General features: G+C 42.3%; 1 protein-coding gene across 1 annotated transcript in view; it reads right to left on the reverse strand.

Moving 5' to 3' along the window:
- The window catches only part of LOC118379945 (semaphorin-3D-like), a 175,322-nt gene that overhangs the window by 40,421 nt on the left and 120,760 nt on the right, over positions 1-14,141 (reverse strand). Inside the window, exons 5-10 of the mRNA XM_052526219.1 lie at positions 10,991-11,110; positions 9,590-9,683; positions 6,417-6,545; positions 6,129-6,271; positions 3,073-3,187; positions 2,689-2,758 (exon numbers count right to left, since the gene is read on the reverse strand). Coding sequence (XP_052382179.1) covers positions 2,689-2,758; positions 3,073-3,187; positions 6,129-6,271; positions 6,417-6,545; positions 9,590-9,683; positions 10,991-11,110 — 671 coding nt within the window. The remainder of the gene's footprint in view (positions 1-2,688; positions 2,759-3,072; positions 3,188-6,128; positions 6,272-6,416; positions 6,546-9,589; positions 9,684-10,990; positions 11,111-14,141) is intronic.

The raw sequence follows: 14,141 nt of genomic DNA on the forward strand, positions 1-14,141 counted from the left end.
AAATCGGACCAAGCGGCGTGGTAAAGGACAGCGACGACATCAGCAGCAGCATCAACAACAGAGGCCACCATCACAGGACTCCTGGACATGGGAGCAGATACTGAACGGAGAGGGACCCTGGGCACGGGCTGGGGAAAATCGCAGCCCCAAAGCAGAGCTGGAGGCAGCGAAAGCTGAGCGGCGGCAATATGAGGAGCCAGCACGGCAGTGCGACAGGTACGAGAGGCAGCCCCACATTTTTTTGGGGGGGGGGCACACGAGGTGTGGTACTAAGCCAGGTAGCAGACCTGAGCTCACTCCTCGTGCTTATGATAAGCAGCGCATTACTGGTCAGGCACCGTGTTATGCTTGAGCGCATGGTGTCGCCAGTGCGTGTCCATAGCCCGGTGCGCTATAGGGCAGCCCCCAGAGTGCCATGCGAGTGTGGGCATTGAGCCAGGGCGTATGGTGCCTGCTCAGCGGGTCTGGTCGCCGGTACGCAGTCTTGGTCCAGGTTATCCTGCGCCGGCTCTGCGTGCTGTGTCTCCGGGGCGCTGGGAGGGTGCAGTGCGTCCTCTGCCTGCGCTCCGCCGTACCGGGCAACTGTGGGAGTGGAGCCTAGGGGAGAGGTGCGTGTAGTAAGCACTAGATCTCCCTTGCTTACCCACAGCCCGGTTCAACCTGTGCCTGCACTCTGGAGGGTCCGGGCTCAGTAGTTGTCCAGCCTGGGGAAGTGGTGCCAAGGTTGCGCACCAGAGCTCCAGTGCTCCCCACAGCCCGGTCTTTTAGGCTCCTCCTAACACCAAGCCTCCTGAAAGTCTCCCCAGCCTGGTAGTTCCTGTGGCAGCCCCACGCACCAGGCTGTCTCTCAGTCTCCTCCCTGCAGGTGCTCCCGCCTGTCCGGCGCCGCTGCCGGAGCCTCCCGCCTGTCCGGCGCTATTACCGGAGCCTCCCGCCTGTCCGGCGCCGCTGCCGGAGCCTCCCGCCTGTCCGGCGCCGTTGCCGGAGCCTCCCGCCTGTCCGGCGCCGCTGCCGGGAGCCTCCCGCCTGTCCGGCGCCGCTACCGGAGCCTCCCGCCTGTCCGGAGCCTCCCGCCTGTCCGGCGCCGCTGCCGGAGCCTCCCGCCTGTCCGGCGCCACTGCCGGAGCCTCCCGACTGTCCGGCGCCGCTGCCGGGCCTCCCGCCTGTCCGGCGCCGCTGCTGGAGCGTCCCGCCTGTCTGGCGCCGCTGCCGGAGCCTCCCGCCTGTCCGGCGCCGCTGCTGGAGCGTCCCGCCTGTCTGGCGCCGCTGCCGGAGCGTCCCGCCTGTCTGGCGCCGCTGCCGGAGCGTCCCGCCTGTCCGGCGCCGCTGCTGGAGCGTCCCGCCTGTCCGGCGCCGCTGCCTCCTGTAGCAGCTCCACGCACCAGGCTGTCTCTCTGTCTCCTCTCTGCAGGTGCTCCCGCCTGTCCGGCGCCGCTGCCGGAGCGTCCCGCCCGTCCGGCGCCGCTGCCGGAGCGTCCCGCCTGTCTGGCGCCGCTGCCGGAGCGTCCCGCCTGTCCGGCGCCGCTGCCGGAGCGTCCCGCTTGTCCGGCGCTCTGCCGGAGCGTCCCGCCTGTCCTGCGCCGCTGCGGAGCGTCCCGCCTGTCCTGCGCCGTTGCCGGATCTATTACCTGTCCGGCGCTGCCGGAGCCTCCCGCCTGTCCGGCGCCGCTGCCGGAGCCTCCCGCCTGTCCGGCGCCGCTGCCGGAGCCTCCCGCCTGTCCGGCGCCGCTGCCGGAGCCTCCCGCCTGTCCGGCGCCGCTGCCGGAGCCTCCCGCCTGTCCGGCGCCGCTGCCGGAGCGTCCCCGCCTGTCCGGCGCCGCTGCCGGAGCCCCTCAGCCCAGAGGCGCCAGAGCCCCTCAGCCCAGAGGCGCCAGAGCCCCTCAGCCCAGAGGCGCCAGAGCCCCTGTCCCTCTGTCCAGAGCCCCTGTCCCTCTGTCCAGAGCCCTGTCCCTCTGTCCAGAGCTTCTGCCCCTCTGTCCCGAGCTGCCCCTCTGTCCAGTGGGGTCATTGAGAGGGGTTGCCATGGTGAGAAAGCCACGGAGGCGGACAATAAGGCGGACAAAGACAATGGTGAAGTGGGGTCCGCGTCCCGCGCCAGAACCGCCACCGCGGACAGACGCCCACCCAGACCCTCCCCTATAGGTCAAGGTTTTGCGGCCGGAGTCCGCACCTTTGGGGGGTACTGTCACGTTCTGACCTTTATTTTCTGTGTTTTGTGTTTAGTTAGTATGGTCAGGGCGTGAGTTGGGTGGGTAGTCTATGTTTGTTTTTCTATGTTTTGGTTATTTCGATATTACTAGTATGGTTCTCAATCAGAGGCAGGTGTCATTAGTTGTCTCTGATTGAGAATCATACTTAGGTGGCCTGGGTTTCACTGTGTGTTTGTGGGTGATTGTTCCTGTCTCTGTGTGTGCACCAGATAGGACTGTTTTGAGTTTCACATTTCTTGTTTTTTTTGTTAGTTTGTTCATGTGTACCTTTACGCATTAAAAAAGTACCATGGAAAATTACCACGCCGCGTATTGGTCCTCTGATCCGTTTCGCCTCTCTTCTTCTTCGGAAGAGGAGGCAACTCATTACAAGACCAAATATTCAGTTATCGAATCATTTAACACATTTGTCTAATTCAACCATACTTTTGAATCATAATCTCGTCGTGTTTTGTTGGGTTTAAAAGCCCAAACTCACCTGGAGGTGGAGAACACTCCATAGATGATGGGGTTCTGGGAGTCTTTGGTCTCCAGCATGAAGACGTCCTCTGAAACACACACACACAGTGGGGAAACAGAAATCATTGAAACCGAGATCGTCGAAAAACTGAGATCGTCGAAACGGAGATCGTCAAAACTGAGCTCATGGAAACAGAGATCATAGAAAAAACTAAGACCTTATTAGGCAAACATAACGATGTATACTCCTTTCAAGGTTATGGTACCAGTGGTCATGGGTAATTATACTGAAATGTTGGCAATCAAAATTAGAAAGTGAAACCATGCAGCCTAACAGAGTACACTCATTTGTTGGTACATTAAACATCAACTCAGCCGGGCAGTGTGTAAATTAAAAACATACCTAGCTCATCAAATTGTGTGTCCAGTCCAGCTGGTCCTGGTACAGAACACACCAGACGGGCCTTGAGGAACGTACTCCAACGGTTAATCAGACTCCTCTTCCCTCCGACGTCATTCTAACGGGACACACAGAGGAGATCGGACATGAAACTAACATCTACATCACTGTCAATTAGGTGCTTTTAGTCTCGCTTATATCAGTCAAGTCAGTCACTGTAGGCTCTGTTACTGTAGGATCTGCTGTTACTGTAGGATCTATTACTGTAGGATCTATTACTGTAGGATCTATTACTGTAGGATCTGCTATTACTGTAGGATCTATTACTGTAGGATCTATTACTGTAGGCTCTGGTGTTACTGTAGGATCTATTACTGTAGGATCTGCTATTACTGTAGGATCTATTACTGTAGGATCTATTACTGTAGGACCTATTACTGTAGGCTCTGGTGTTACTGTAGGATCTATTACTGTAGGAATTATTACTGTAGGCTCTGGTGTTACTGTAGGATATATTACTGTAGGATCTATTACTGTAGGATCTATTACTGTAGGATCTATTACTGTAGGATCTATTACTGTAGGATCTTCTGTTACTGTATGATCTATTACTGTAGGATCTATTACTGTAGGATCTATTACTGTAGGACCTATTACTGTAGGCTCTGGTGTTACTGTAGGATCTATTACTGTAGGATCTATTACTGTAGGCTCTGGTGTTACTGTAGGATCTATTACTGTAGGATCTATTACTGTAGGCTCTGGTGTTACTGTAGGATCTATTACTGTAGGATCTATTACTGTAGGCTCTGGTGTTACTGTAGGATCTATTACTGTAGGATCTATTACTGTAGGATCTATTACTGTAGGATCTGCTGTTACTGTAGGATCTATTACTGTAGGATCTGTTACTGTAGGATCTATTACTGTAGGATCTATTACTGTAGGATCTATTACTGTAGGCTCTGGTGTTACTGTAGGATCTATTACTGTAGGATCTGCTGTTACTGTAGGATATATTACTGTAGGATCTGTTACTGTAGGATCTATTACTGTTGGATCTATTACTGTAGGATCTATTACTGTAGGATCTATTACTGTAGGATCTGCTGTTACTGTAGGATCTATTACTGTAGGATCTATTACTGTAGGATATATTACTGTTGGATCTATTACTGTAGGATCTATTACTGTTGGATCTATTACTGTAGGATCTATTACTGTAGGATCTATTACTGTAGGATCTATTACTGTAGGATATATTACTGTTGGATCTATTACTGTAGGATCTATTACTGTTGGATCTATTACTGTAGGATCTATTACTGTAGGATATATTACTGTTGGATCTATTACTGTAGGATCTATTACTGTAGGATCTATTACTGTAGGATCTATTACTGTAGGATATATTACTGTTGGATCTATTACTGTAGGATCTATTACTGTAGGATCTATTACTGTAGGATCTATTACTGTAGGATCTATTACTGTAGGATCTGCTGTTACTGTAGGATCTATTACTGTAGGATCTATTACTGTAGGATCTATTACTGTAGGATCTATTACTGTTGGATCTATTACTGTAGGATCTATTACTGTAGGATCTATTACTGTAGGATCTATTACTGTAGGATATATTACTGTTGGATCTATTACTGTAGGATCTATTACTGTTGGATCTATTACTGTAGGATCTATTACTGTAGGATCTATTACTGTAGGATCTATTACTGTAGGATCTATTACTGTAGGATATAATACTGTTGGATCTATTACTGTAGGACGTATTACTGTAGGATCTATTACTGTAGGATCTATTACTGTAGGATCTATCACTGTAGGATATATTACTGTTGGATCTATTACTGTAGGATCTATTACTGTAGGATCTATTACTGTAGGATCTATTACTGTAGGATCTGCTGTTACTGTAGGATCTATTACTGTAGGATCTATTACTGTAGGATCTATTACTGTTGGATCTATTACTGTAGGATCTATTACTGTAGGATCTATTACTGTAGGATCTATTACTGTAGGATATATTACTGTTGGATCTATTACTGTAGGATCTATTACTGTTGGATCTATTACTGTAGGATCTATTACTGTAGGATCTATTACTGTAGGATCTATTACTGTAGGATCTATTACTGTAGGATATAATACTGTTGGATCTATTACTGTAGGACGTATTACTGTAGGATCTATTACTGTAGGATCTATTACTGTAGGATCTATCACTGTAGGATATATTACTGTTGGATCTATTACTGTAGGATCTATTACTGTAGGATCTATTACTGTAGGATCTATTACTGTAGGATATATTACTGTTGGATCTATTACTGTAGGATCTATTACTGTTGGATCTATTACTGTAGGATCTATTACTGTAGGATATATTACTGTAGGATCTATTACTGTAGGATATATTACTGTAGGATATAATACTGTTGGATCTATTACTGTAGGACGTATTACTGTAGGATCTATTACTGTAGGATCTATTACTGTAGGATATAATACTGTTGGATCTATTACTGTAGGACGTATTACTGTAGGATCTATTACTGTAGGATCTATTACTGTAGGATCTATCACTGTAGGATATATTACTGTTGGATCTATTACTGTAGGATCTATTACTGTAGGATCTATTACTGTAGGATCTATTACTGTAGGATCTGCTGTTACTGTAGGATCTATTACTGTAGGATCTATTACTGTAGGATCTATTACTGTAGGATCTTCTGTTAAGCCCTTTGTGATAATATTGTAGCGAATTCGGGGGGGTAGCCCCAACCGTTACGCCAAGAGGTCTGAAAACTCTTGATGAGGTCGCTAGGTGTTGGTACAAATTCCCTACGGTATATATCTGTTCTCCATATCCGGGATATGTACAGCAGTCCCAACAGGGACTTAAACCTGCGACTGTGAAGCCAACACCTTAACCGTTACGCCAAGAGGTCTGAAAACTCAAGGTGAGGTGGTTAGGTGTTGGGCTAAAGTTGCTACAGTATCTGTCCTCCATATGGTCACATCATCCCCCTCACCTTGCAGACGCGTGCCACTCTGTTGTAAACCCTCTTGTCCCACTGGCTGGACTCTACAGCTGTCTCCTTGAAGAAGATATAGACTTTGTCATCGTCCACACTGTGTGTGTCTGGGATAGAGAAGGAACCCACAAACTCTGGCTCTGCATGGACGGAAACAAATTATATCACGATGAGGAAGTAAACTTCTACTCATTAGCTCACTGCAGTCTTGGAGGTTTGTTTTCTCAGTGTGTATATAGTGCTGGTTGCTGCTGTACGCAGAGGTACGGAATATAGCTGTCTCACCATTGAGCCAGTGGTCCTGGTAGGCCTCAGTGCGTATATAGTGTTGTTTGCTGCTGTGCACAGAGGTACGGAATATAGCTGTGTTGGTGCCCATGAAATCCACGGATGTCCCGGCATACAAATCTCCATCTAGAGGTGAAATAGGGAAGGGGTTGAAGTAAGAAAACACAAACACATAAACTCATTAAAGAAACGTCCTCTGACTGTCAACTGCGTTTATTTAAAAAAAGCTTAACATGTGTAAATATTTGTATGAACATAACAAGAATTAACAACTGAGACATAAACTGAACAAGTTCCACAGACATGTGACAAACAGAAATTTAATAATGTGTCCCTGAACATAGGGGGGTCAAAATCAAAAGTAACAGTCAGTATCTGGTGTGGCCACCAGCTGCATTAAGTACTGCAGTGAATCTCCTCCTCATGGACTGCACCAGATTTGCCAGTTCTTGCTGTGAGATGTTACCTCACTCTTCCACCAAGGCACCAGCAAGTTCCCGGACATTTCTAGGTGGAATGTCCCTAGCTCTCACCCTCCGATCCAACAGGTCCCAGACATGCGCAATGGGATTGAGATCAGGGCTCTTCGCTGACCATGGCAGAACACTGACATTTATGTCTTGCAGGAAATCACGCACAGAACGAGCAGTATTGCTGGTGGTATTGTCATGCTGGAGGGTCATGTCAGGATGAGCCTGCAGGAAGCAGGATGAGCCAAATGAGGTGTTGGCTTTAGGGATGATCAGTGAGATACACCTGCTGGAGCGCAGATGATGTATAGATGATGTACAGATGATGTATAGATGATGTATAGATGATGTATAGATGATGTATAGATGATGTATAGATGATGTATAGATTATATATAGATGATGTATAGATTATGTATAGATGATGTATAAATTATGTACAGATGATGTATAGATGATGTATAGATTATATATAGATGATGTATAGATGATGTATAGATTATATATAGATGATGTATAGATTATATATAGATGATGTATAGATGATGTATATATTATGTATAGATGATGTATAGATGATGTATAGATTATATATAGATGATGTATAGATGATGTATAGATTATATATAGATGATGTACAGATTATATATAGATGATGTATAGATGATGTATAGATGATGTATAGATGATGTATAGATTATATATAGATGATGTATAGATGATGTATAGATGATGTATAGATGATGTATAGATTATATATAGATGATGTATAGATGATGTATAGATGATGTATAGATGATGTATAGATTATATATAGATGATGTATAGATGATGTATAGATGATGTATAGATGATATATAGATGATGATATGTATAGATGATGTAGATTATATATAGATGATGTATAAATGATGTATAGATGATGTATAGATGATGTATAGATGATGTATAGATGATGTATAGATGATGTATAGATTATATATAGATGATGTATAGATGATGTATAGATGATGTATAGATGATGTATAGATTATATATAGATGATGTATAGATGATGTATAGATTATATATAGATGATGTATATATTATATATAGATGATGTATAGATGATGTATAGATGCTGTATAGATGATGTATAGATGATGTATAGATGATGTATAGATGATGTATAGATGATGTATAGATTATATATAGATGATGTATAGATGATGTATAGATGATGTATAGATGATGTATAGATGATGTATAGATGATGTATAGATGATGTATAGATGATGTATATATGATGTATAGATGATGTATAGATGATGTATAGATGATGTATAGATGATATATAGATGATGTATAGATGATGTACAGATGATGTATAGATGATGTATAGATGATGTATAGATGATGTATAGATGATGTATAGATGATGTATAGATTATATATAGATGATGTATATATTATATATAGATGATGTATAGATGATGTATAGATGCTGTATAGATGCTGTATAGATGATGTATAGATGATGTATAGATGATGTATAGATGATGTATAGATGATGTATAGATGATGTACAGATGATGTATAGATTATATACAGATGATCTATAGATGATGTATAGATGATGTCAGATGATGTATAGATGATGTATAGATGATGTACAGATGATGTATAGATTATATATAGATGATCTATAGATGATGTATAGATGATGTCAGATGATGTATAGATGATGTATAGATGATGTACAGATGATGTATAGATTATATATAGATGATGTATAGATGCTGTATAGATGATGTATAGATGATGTATAGATTATATATAGATGATGAATAGATGATGTATAGATGATGTATAGATTATATATAGATGATGAATAGATGATGTATAGATGCTGTATAGATGATGTATAGATTATATATAGATGATGTATAGATGATGTATAGATGATGTATAGATGATGTATAGATGATGTATAGATTATATATAGATGATGTATAGATGCTGTATAGATGACCCTCTAGATTTAGAACATTTCACGGACCACCGTAGGAAACATAGAGACGTGCGAATGCAGCAGTAACCCTCTGAATGTCCTTGATGGCAGAGCTAAGTATACCTGTAGATGTATAGGATTACAACACCAGGGAGGACTGCAATAATAATGACAATGGAAAGCTTTTAAAAAAAAATTTAGTGTTTTTTTTTTTACACACTTTAATTATTACACTCAGGTAGACTAAGTAAACTTTTTACAGATTGGCAGTACAGACATTGCTACTGAAACATGTTAACTCCACCTTTTTCACATGTGAGGAGAAAAACACCATTTCATCCCCACGTGTAAAACTTGTAATTACATATGTCAACGCGAAATTTACACCTGTGAAGTTTTCTTACATGTGAAACTGCAAATGTTTTTTTTTTTTTTACATGTGATTGTTATTCAGCTGTGATGTGAAAACATGTTATTCTCCTCACATGTGAAGAGGTGGTGTTAACATGTGAACGCTAAGTTAAATATGGTTTCACGTGTGACATGTAAGATCGACATGTGAATCGGCAAATGGCATCATGTTTTGTATGTGTGTGTGTTTGTTGTAAAGGTACAGCACGTGTCACAGTCAGCGTTGACAGTTGTGGAAGTCATTTTAAGGGGTCTCTATTTTCATGGCCATATTTGACTTTATCACATGTATGACTTACCGGTGAGCCTGGCGGTGAAGGGTTCCCGTGGACTAAAGGGACATTTCCCCCGGCCAGACTCCACAGCATGGCTCAGCAGGCGGAACGATGGCTCCTAGGACACACAGAGAACCGTCTCAACCTCCACAGTAACATTTATTTAGCCTCCTCAACATCAGCGAACCGTCCCGTCCCCCCCAGAAGAGGAAACTGTGAGGTGAATGGATGCCTTGTGCTCTGAAGAGGACGAGAGGAGCAAGTCAAAGAGGCAACTGATCTTTTGAGATCACACAGCAGTGGGTTGATATCTGCTAAATAATAATAAATAAATAAATAAATAATAGCTGTGTCATGTGTTGACAGCTGGATTTTTATCATGTGGACTTTCATCAAGTGTTCAGTCACCTCTTCACCAACCACCTGTGGATCCATCAGAGCCAACAACAAACAAAGAGAGAGAGAGAGAGTTGACAAGTCAAGAGTTTCTATCAGAAAGGTGAATGGACAGATACTTTAAGTGTTACTGTTTTACAACGACCGTCACAAACAATAAAACCCGTTGACAGTAGATCTTGGGGCGGCAGGGTAGCCTAGTGGTTAGAGCGTTGGACTAGTAACCGAAAGGTTTGCAAGTTCAAATCCCCGAGCTGACAAGGTACAAAATCTGTCGTTCTGCTCTCTAACCCACTGTTCCTAGACCAGTTAACCCCACTGTTCCTAGACCAGTTAACCCACTGTTCCTAGACCAGTTAACCCACTGTTCCTAGACCAGTTAACCCACTGTTCCTAGACCAGTTAAACCCACTGTTCCTAGACCAGTTAACCCACTGTTCCTAGACCAGTTAACCCACTGTTCCTAGACCAGTTAACCCACTGTTCCTAGACCAGTTAACCCACTGTTCCTAGACCAGTTAACCCACTGTTCCTAGACCAGTTAACCCACTGTTCCTAGACCAGTTAACCCACTGTTCCTAGACCAGTTAACCCACTGTTCCTAGACCAGTTAACCCACTGTTCTAGACCAGTTAAACCCAGACCAGTGTTCCTAGACCTGGTTAAATAGTTAAAATAAACCCACTGTTCCTAGACCAGTTAACCCACTGTTCCTAGACCAGTTAACCCACTGTTCCTAGACCAGTTAACCCACTGTTCCTAGACCAGTTAACCCACTGTTCCTAGACCAGTTAACCCACTGTTCCTAGACCAGTTAAGCCTAGGCCGTCATTGTAAATAAGAATTTGTTCTTAACTGACTAGCCTGGTTAAATAAAGGTTGAATAAAATAAAGCTTTTGTGGTATTTTAGGAAAAAGAAAGGCGGATTGAGTCTCTCTCTCTCTGGGATCCGTCAAAAAGGCAACAAAAGACAAGTCAGAGTTTAGTTTAGTGGAACAGAGCCTCTCTCCATCCGTCCACCTTCTCACCTCAATACTGCGTCCCAGGTCTATGTAGGTGCATTGTGGGTGGTAGGCCCCGGTGCCACAGACGTACACATGGGTCTTATTGAAGGGCTGGAGGAGACGCACGTAGTTGGCGCAGTCAGTCTGAAACAATACACAATATTAGGATTTACACTCACTGTAAAGATTACAAACATACGCATATACATTACAGCCATAGATAACAGAGTTGAAACATGATCTTTCTAAAACCTGTACTGGTTCTTCAACCCACCAACCTGATTAAGACTTTGCTATCTTTCCAAAGAATTTGCCTTAAAGACCAATTATTTATGAAGAAATCAACTAAGAATATATTGAACATTGTCAGAGTAGAATCACTTGACACCTCTGGTTGTAGGTTGAATGGGTCACACCTTGATCACACCGGCCTCATCTGGCCTAAAATATAACACAGCATCATGGCCTAAAATATCATGTAGCATCATGGCCTAAAATATAACACAGCATCATCTGGCCTAAAATATAACACAGCATCATCTGGCCTAAAATATAACACAGCATCATCTGGCCTAAAATATAACACAGCATCATGGCCTAAAATATAACACAGCATCATGGCCTAAAATATAACACAGCATCATGGCCTAAAATATAACACAGCATCATGGCCTAAAATATAACACAGCATCATGGCCTAAAATATAACACAGCATCATGGCCTAAAATATAACACAGCATCATCTTGGGCCTAAAATATAACACAGCATCATGGCCTAAAATATAACACAGCATCATGGCCTAAAATATAACACAGCATCATGGCCTAAAATATAACACAGCATCATGGCCTAAAATATAACACAGCATCATGGGCCTAAAATATAACACAGCATCATGGGCCTAAAATATAACACAGCATCATGGCCTAAAATATAACACAGCATCATCTGGCCTAAAATATAACACAGCATCATGGCCTAAAATATAACACAGCATCATGGGCCTAAAATATAACTAATCATGGCCTAAACTATAACACAGCATCATGGGCCTAAAATATATAAAATATAACACAGCATCATGGCCTAAAATATAACACAGCATCATGGCCTAAAATATAACACAGCATCATGGGCCTAAAATATAACACAGCATCATGGCCTAAAATATAACACAGCATCATATAACACAGCATCATCTGGCCTAAAATATAACACAGCATCATGGGCAAAATATAACACAGCATCATGGGCCTAAAATATAACACAGCATCATGGCCTAAAATATAACACAGCATCATAAAATATAACACAGCATCATCTGGCCTAAAATATAACACAGCATCATGGGCCTAAAATATAACACAGCATCATGGCCTAAAATATAACACAGCATCATGGCCTAAAATATAACACAGCATCAGCAAAATCACAGCATCATGGCCTAAAAATATAACACAGCATCATGGCCTAAAATATAACACAGCATCATAAAATATAACACAGCATCAGCATATAACATCATGGCCTAAAATATAACTAAAAATATAACACAGCATCATGGGCCTAAAATATAACACAGCATCATGGTGTAAAATATAACACAGCATCATGGCCTAAAATATAACACAGCATCATATGTAAAATATAAAACAGCATCATGGCCTAAAATATAACACAGCATCATAAAATATAACACAGCATCATGGCATCATGGCCTAAAATATAACACAGCATCATGGGCCTAAAATATAACACAGCATCATGGGGCCTAAAATATAACACAGCATCATGGGCCTAAAATATAACACAGCATCATGGCCTAAAATATAACACAGCATCATGGGCAGCATCATGGCCTAAAATATAACACAGCATCATCTGGCCTAAAATATAACACAGCATCATGGCCTAAACTATAACACAGCATCATGGCCTAAAATATAACACAGCATCATGGCCTAAAATATAACACAGCATCATGGCCTAAAATATAACACAGCATCATAAAATATAACACAGCATCATGGCCTAAAATATAACACAGCATCATGGCCTAAAAATATAACACAGCATCATAAAATATAACACAGCATCATGGGCCTAAAATATAACACAGCATCGTGGCCTATATAACACAGCATCATCTGGCCTAAAATATAACACAGCATCATCTGGCCTAAAATATAACACAGCATCATGGCCTAAACTATAACACAGCATCATGGGCCTAAAATATAACACAGCATCATGGGCCTAAAATATAACACAGCATCATGGGCCTAAAATATAACACAGCATCATGGCCTAAAATATAACACAGCATCATGGTGTAAAATATAACACAGCATCATGGCCTAAAATATAACACAGCATCCTGGGCTAAAAAATAACACAGCATCATGGGCCTAAAATAAAACACAGCATCATGGGCCTAAAATATAACACAGCATCATGGTGCTAAAATATAACACAGCATCATGGCCTAAAATATAGCATCATGGGCAAAATATAACACAGCATCATGGGCCTAAAATATAACACAGCATCATGGGCCTAAAATATAACACAGCATCATGGCCTAAAATATAACACAGCATCATGGTGTAAAAATATAACACAGCATCATGGGCCTAAAATATAACACAGCATCATCTGGCCTAAAATATAACACAGCATCATGGCCTAAAATATAACACAGCATCATGGGCCTAAAATATAACACAGCATCATGGGCCTAAAATATAACACAGCATCATGGGCCTAAAATATAACACAGCATCATGGCCTAAAATATAACAGCATCATGGGCCTAAAATATAACACAGCATCATCTGGCCTAAAATATAACACAGCATCATGGGCCTAAAATATAACACAGCATCATAAAATATAACACAGCATCATGGGCCTAAAATATAACACAGCATCATGGCCTAAAAAAATATAAAAATACACAGCATCATGGCCTAAAATATAACACAGCATCAAAATATAACACAGCATCATGGGCCTAAAATATAACACAGCATCTAAAATATAACACAGCATCATGGGCTAAAATATAACCTAAGCATCATGGGTCAAAATATAACACAGCATCATAAATATAACACAGCATCATGGCCTAAAATATAACACAGCATCATGGGCCTAAAATATAACACAGCATC

This window comes from Oncorhynchus keta, chromosome 10 (genome assembly GCF_023373465.1).
Source record: "Oncorhynchus keta strain PuntledgeMale-10-30-2019 chromosome 10, Oket_V2, whole genome shotgun sequence".
Classification (NCBI taxonomy): Eukaryota; Metazoa; Chordata; class Actinopteri; order Salmoniformes; family Salmonidae; genus Oncorhynchus; species Oncorhynchus keta.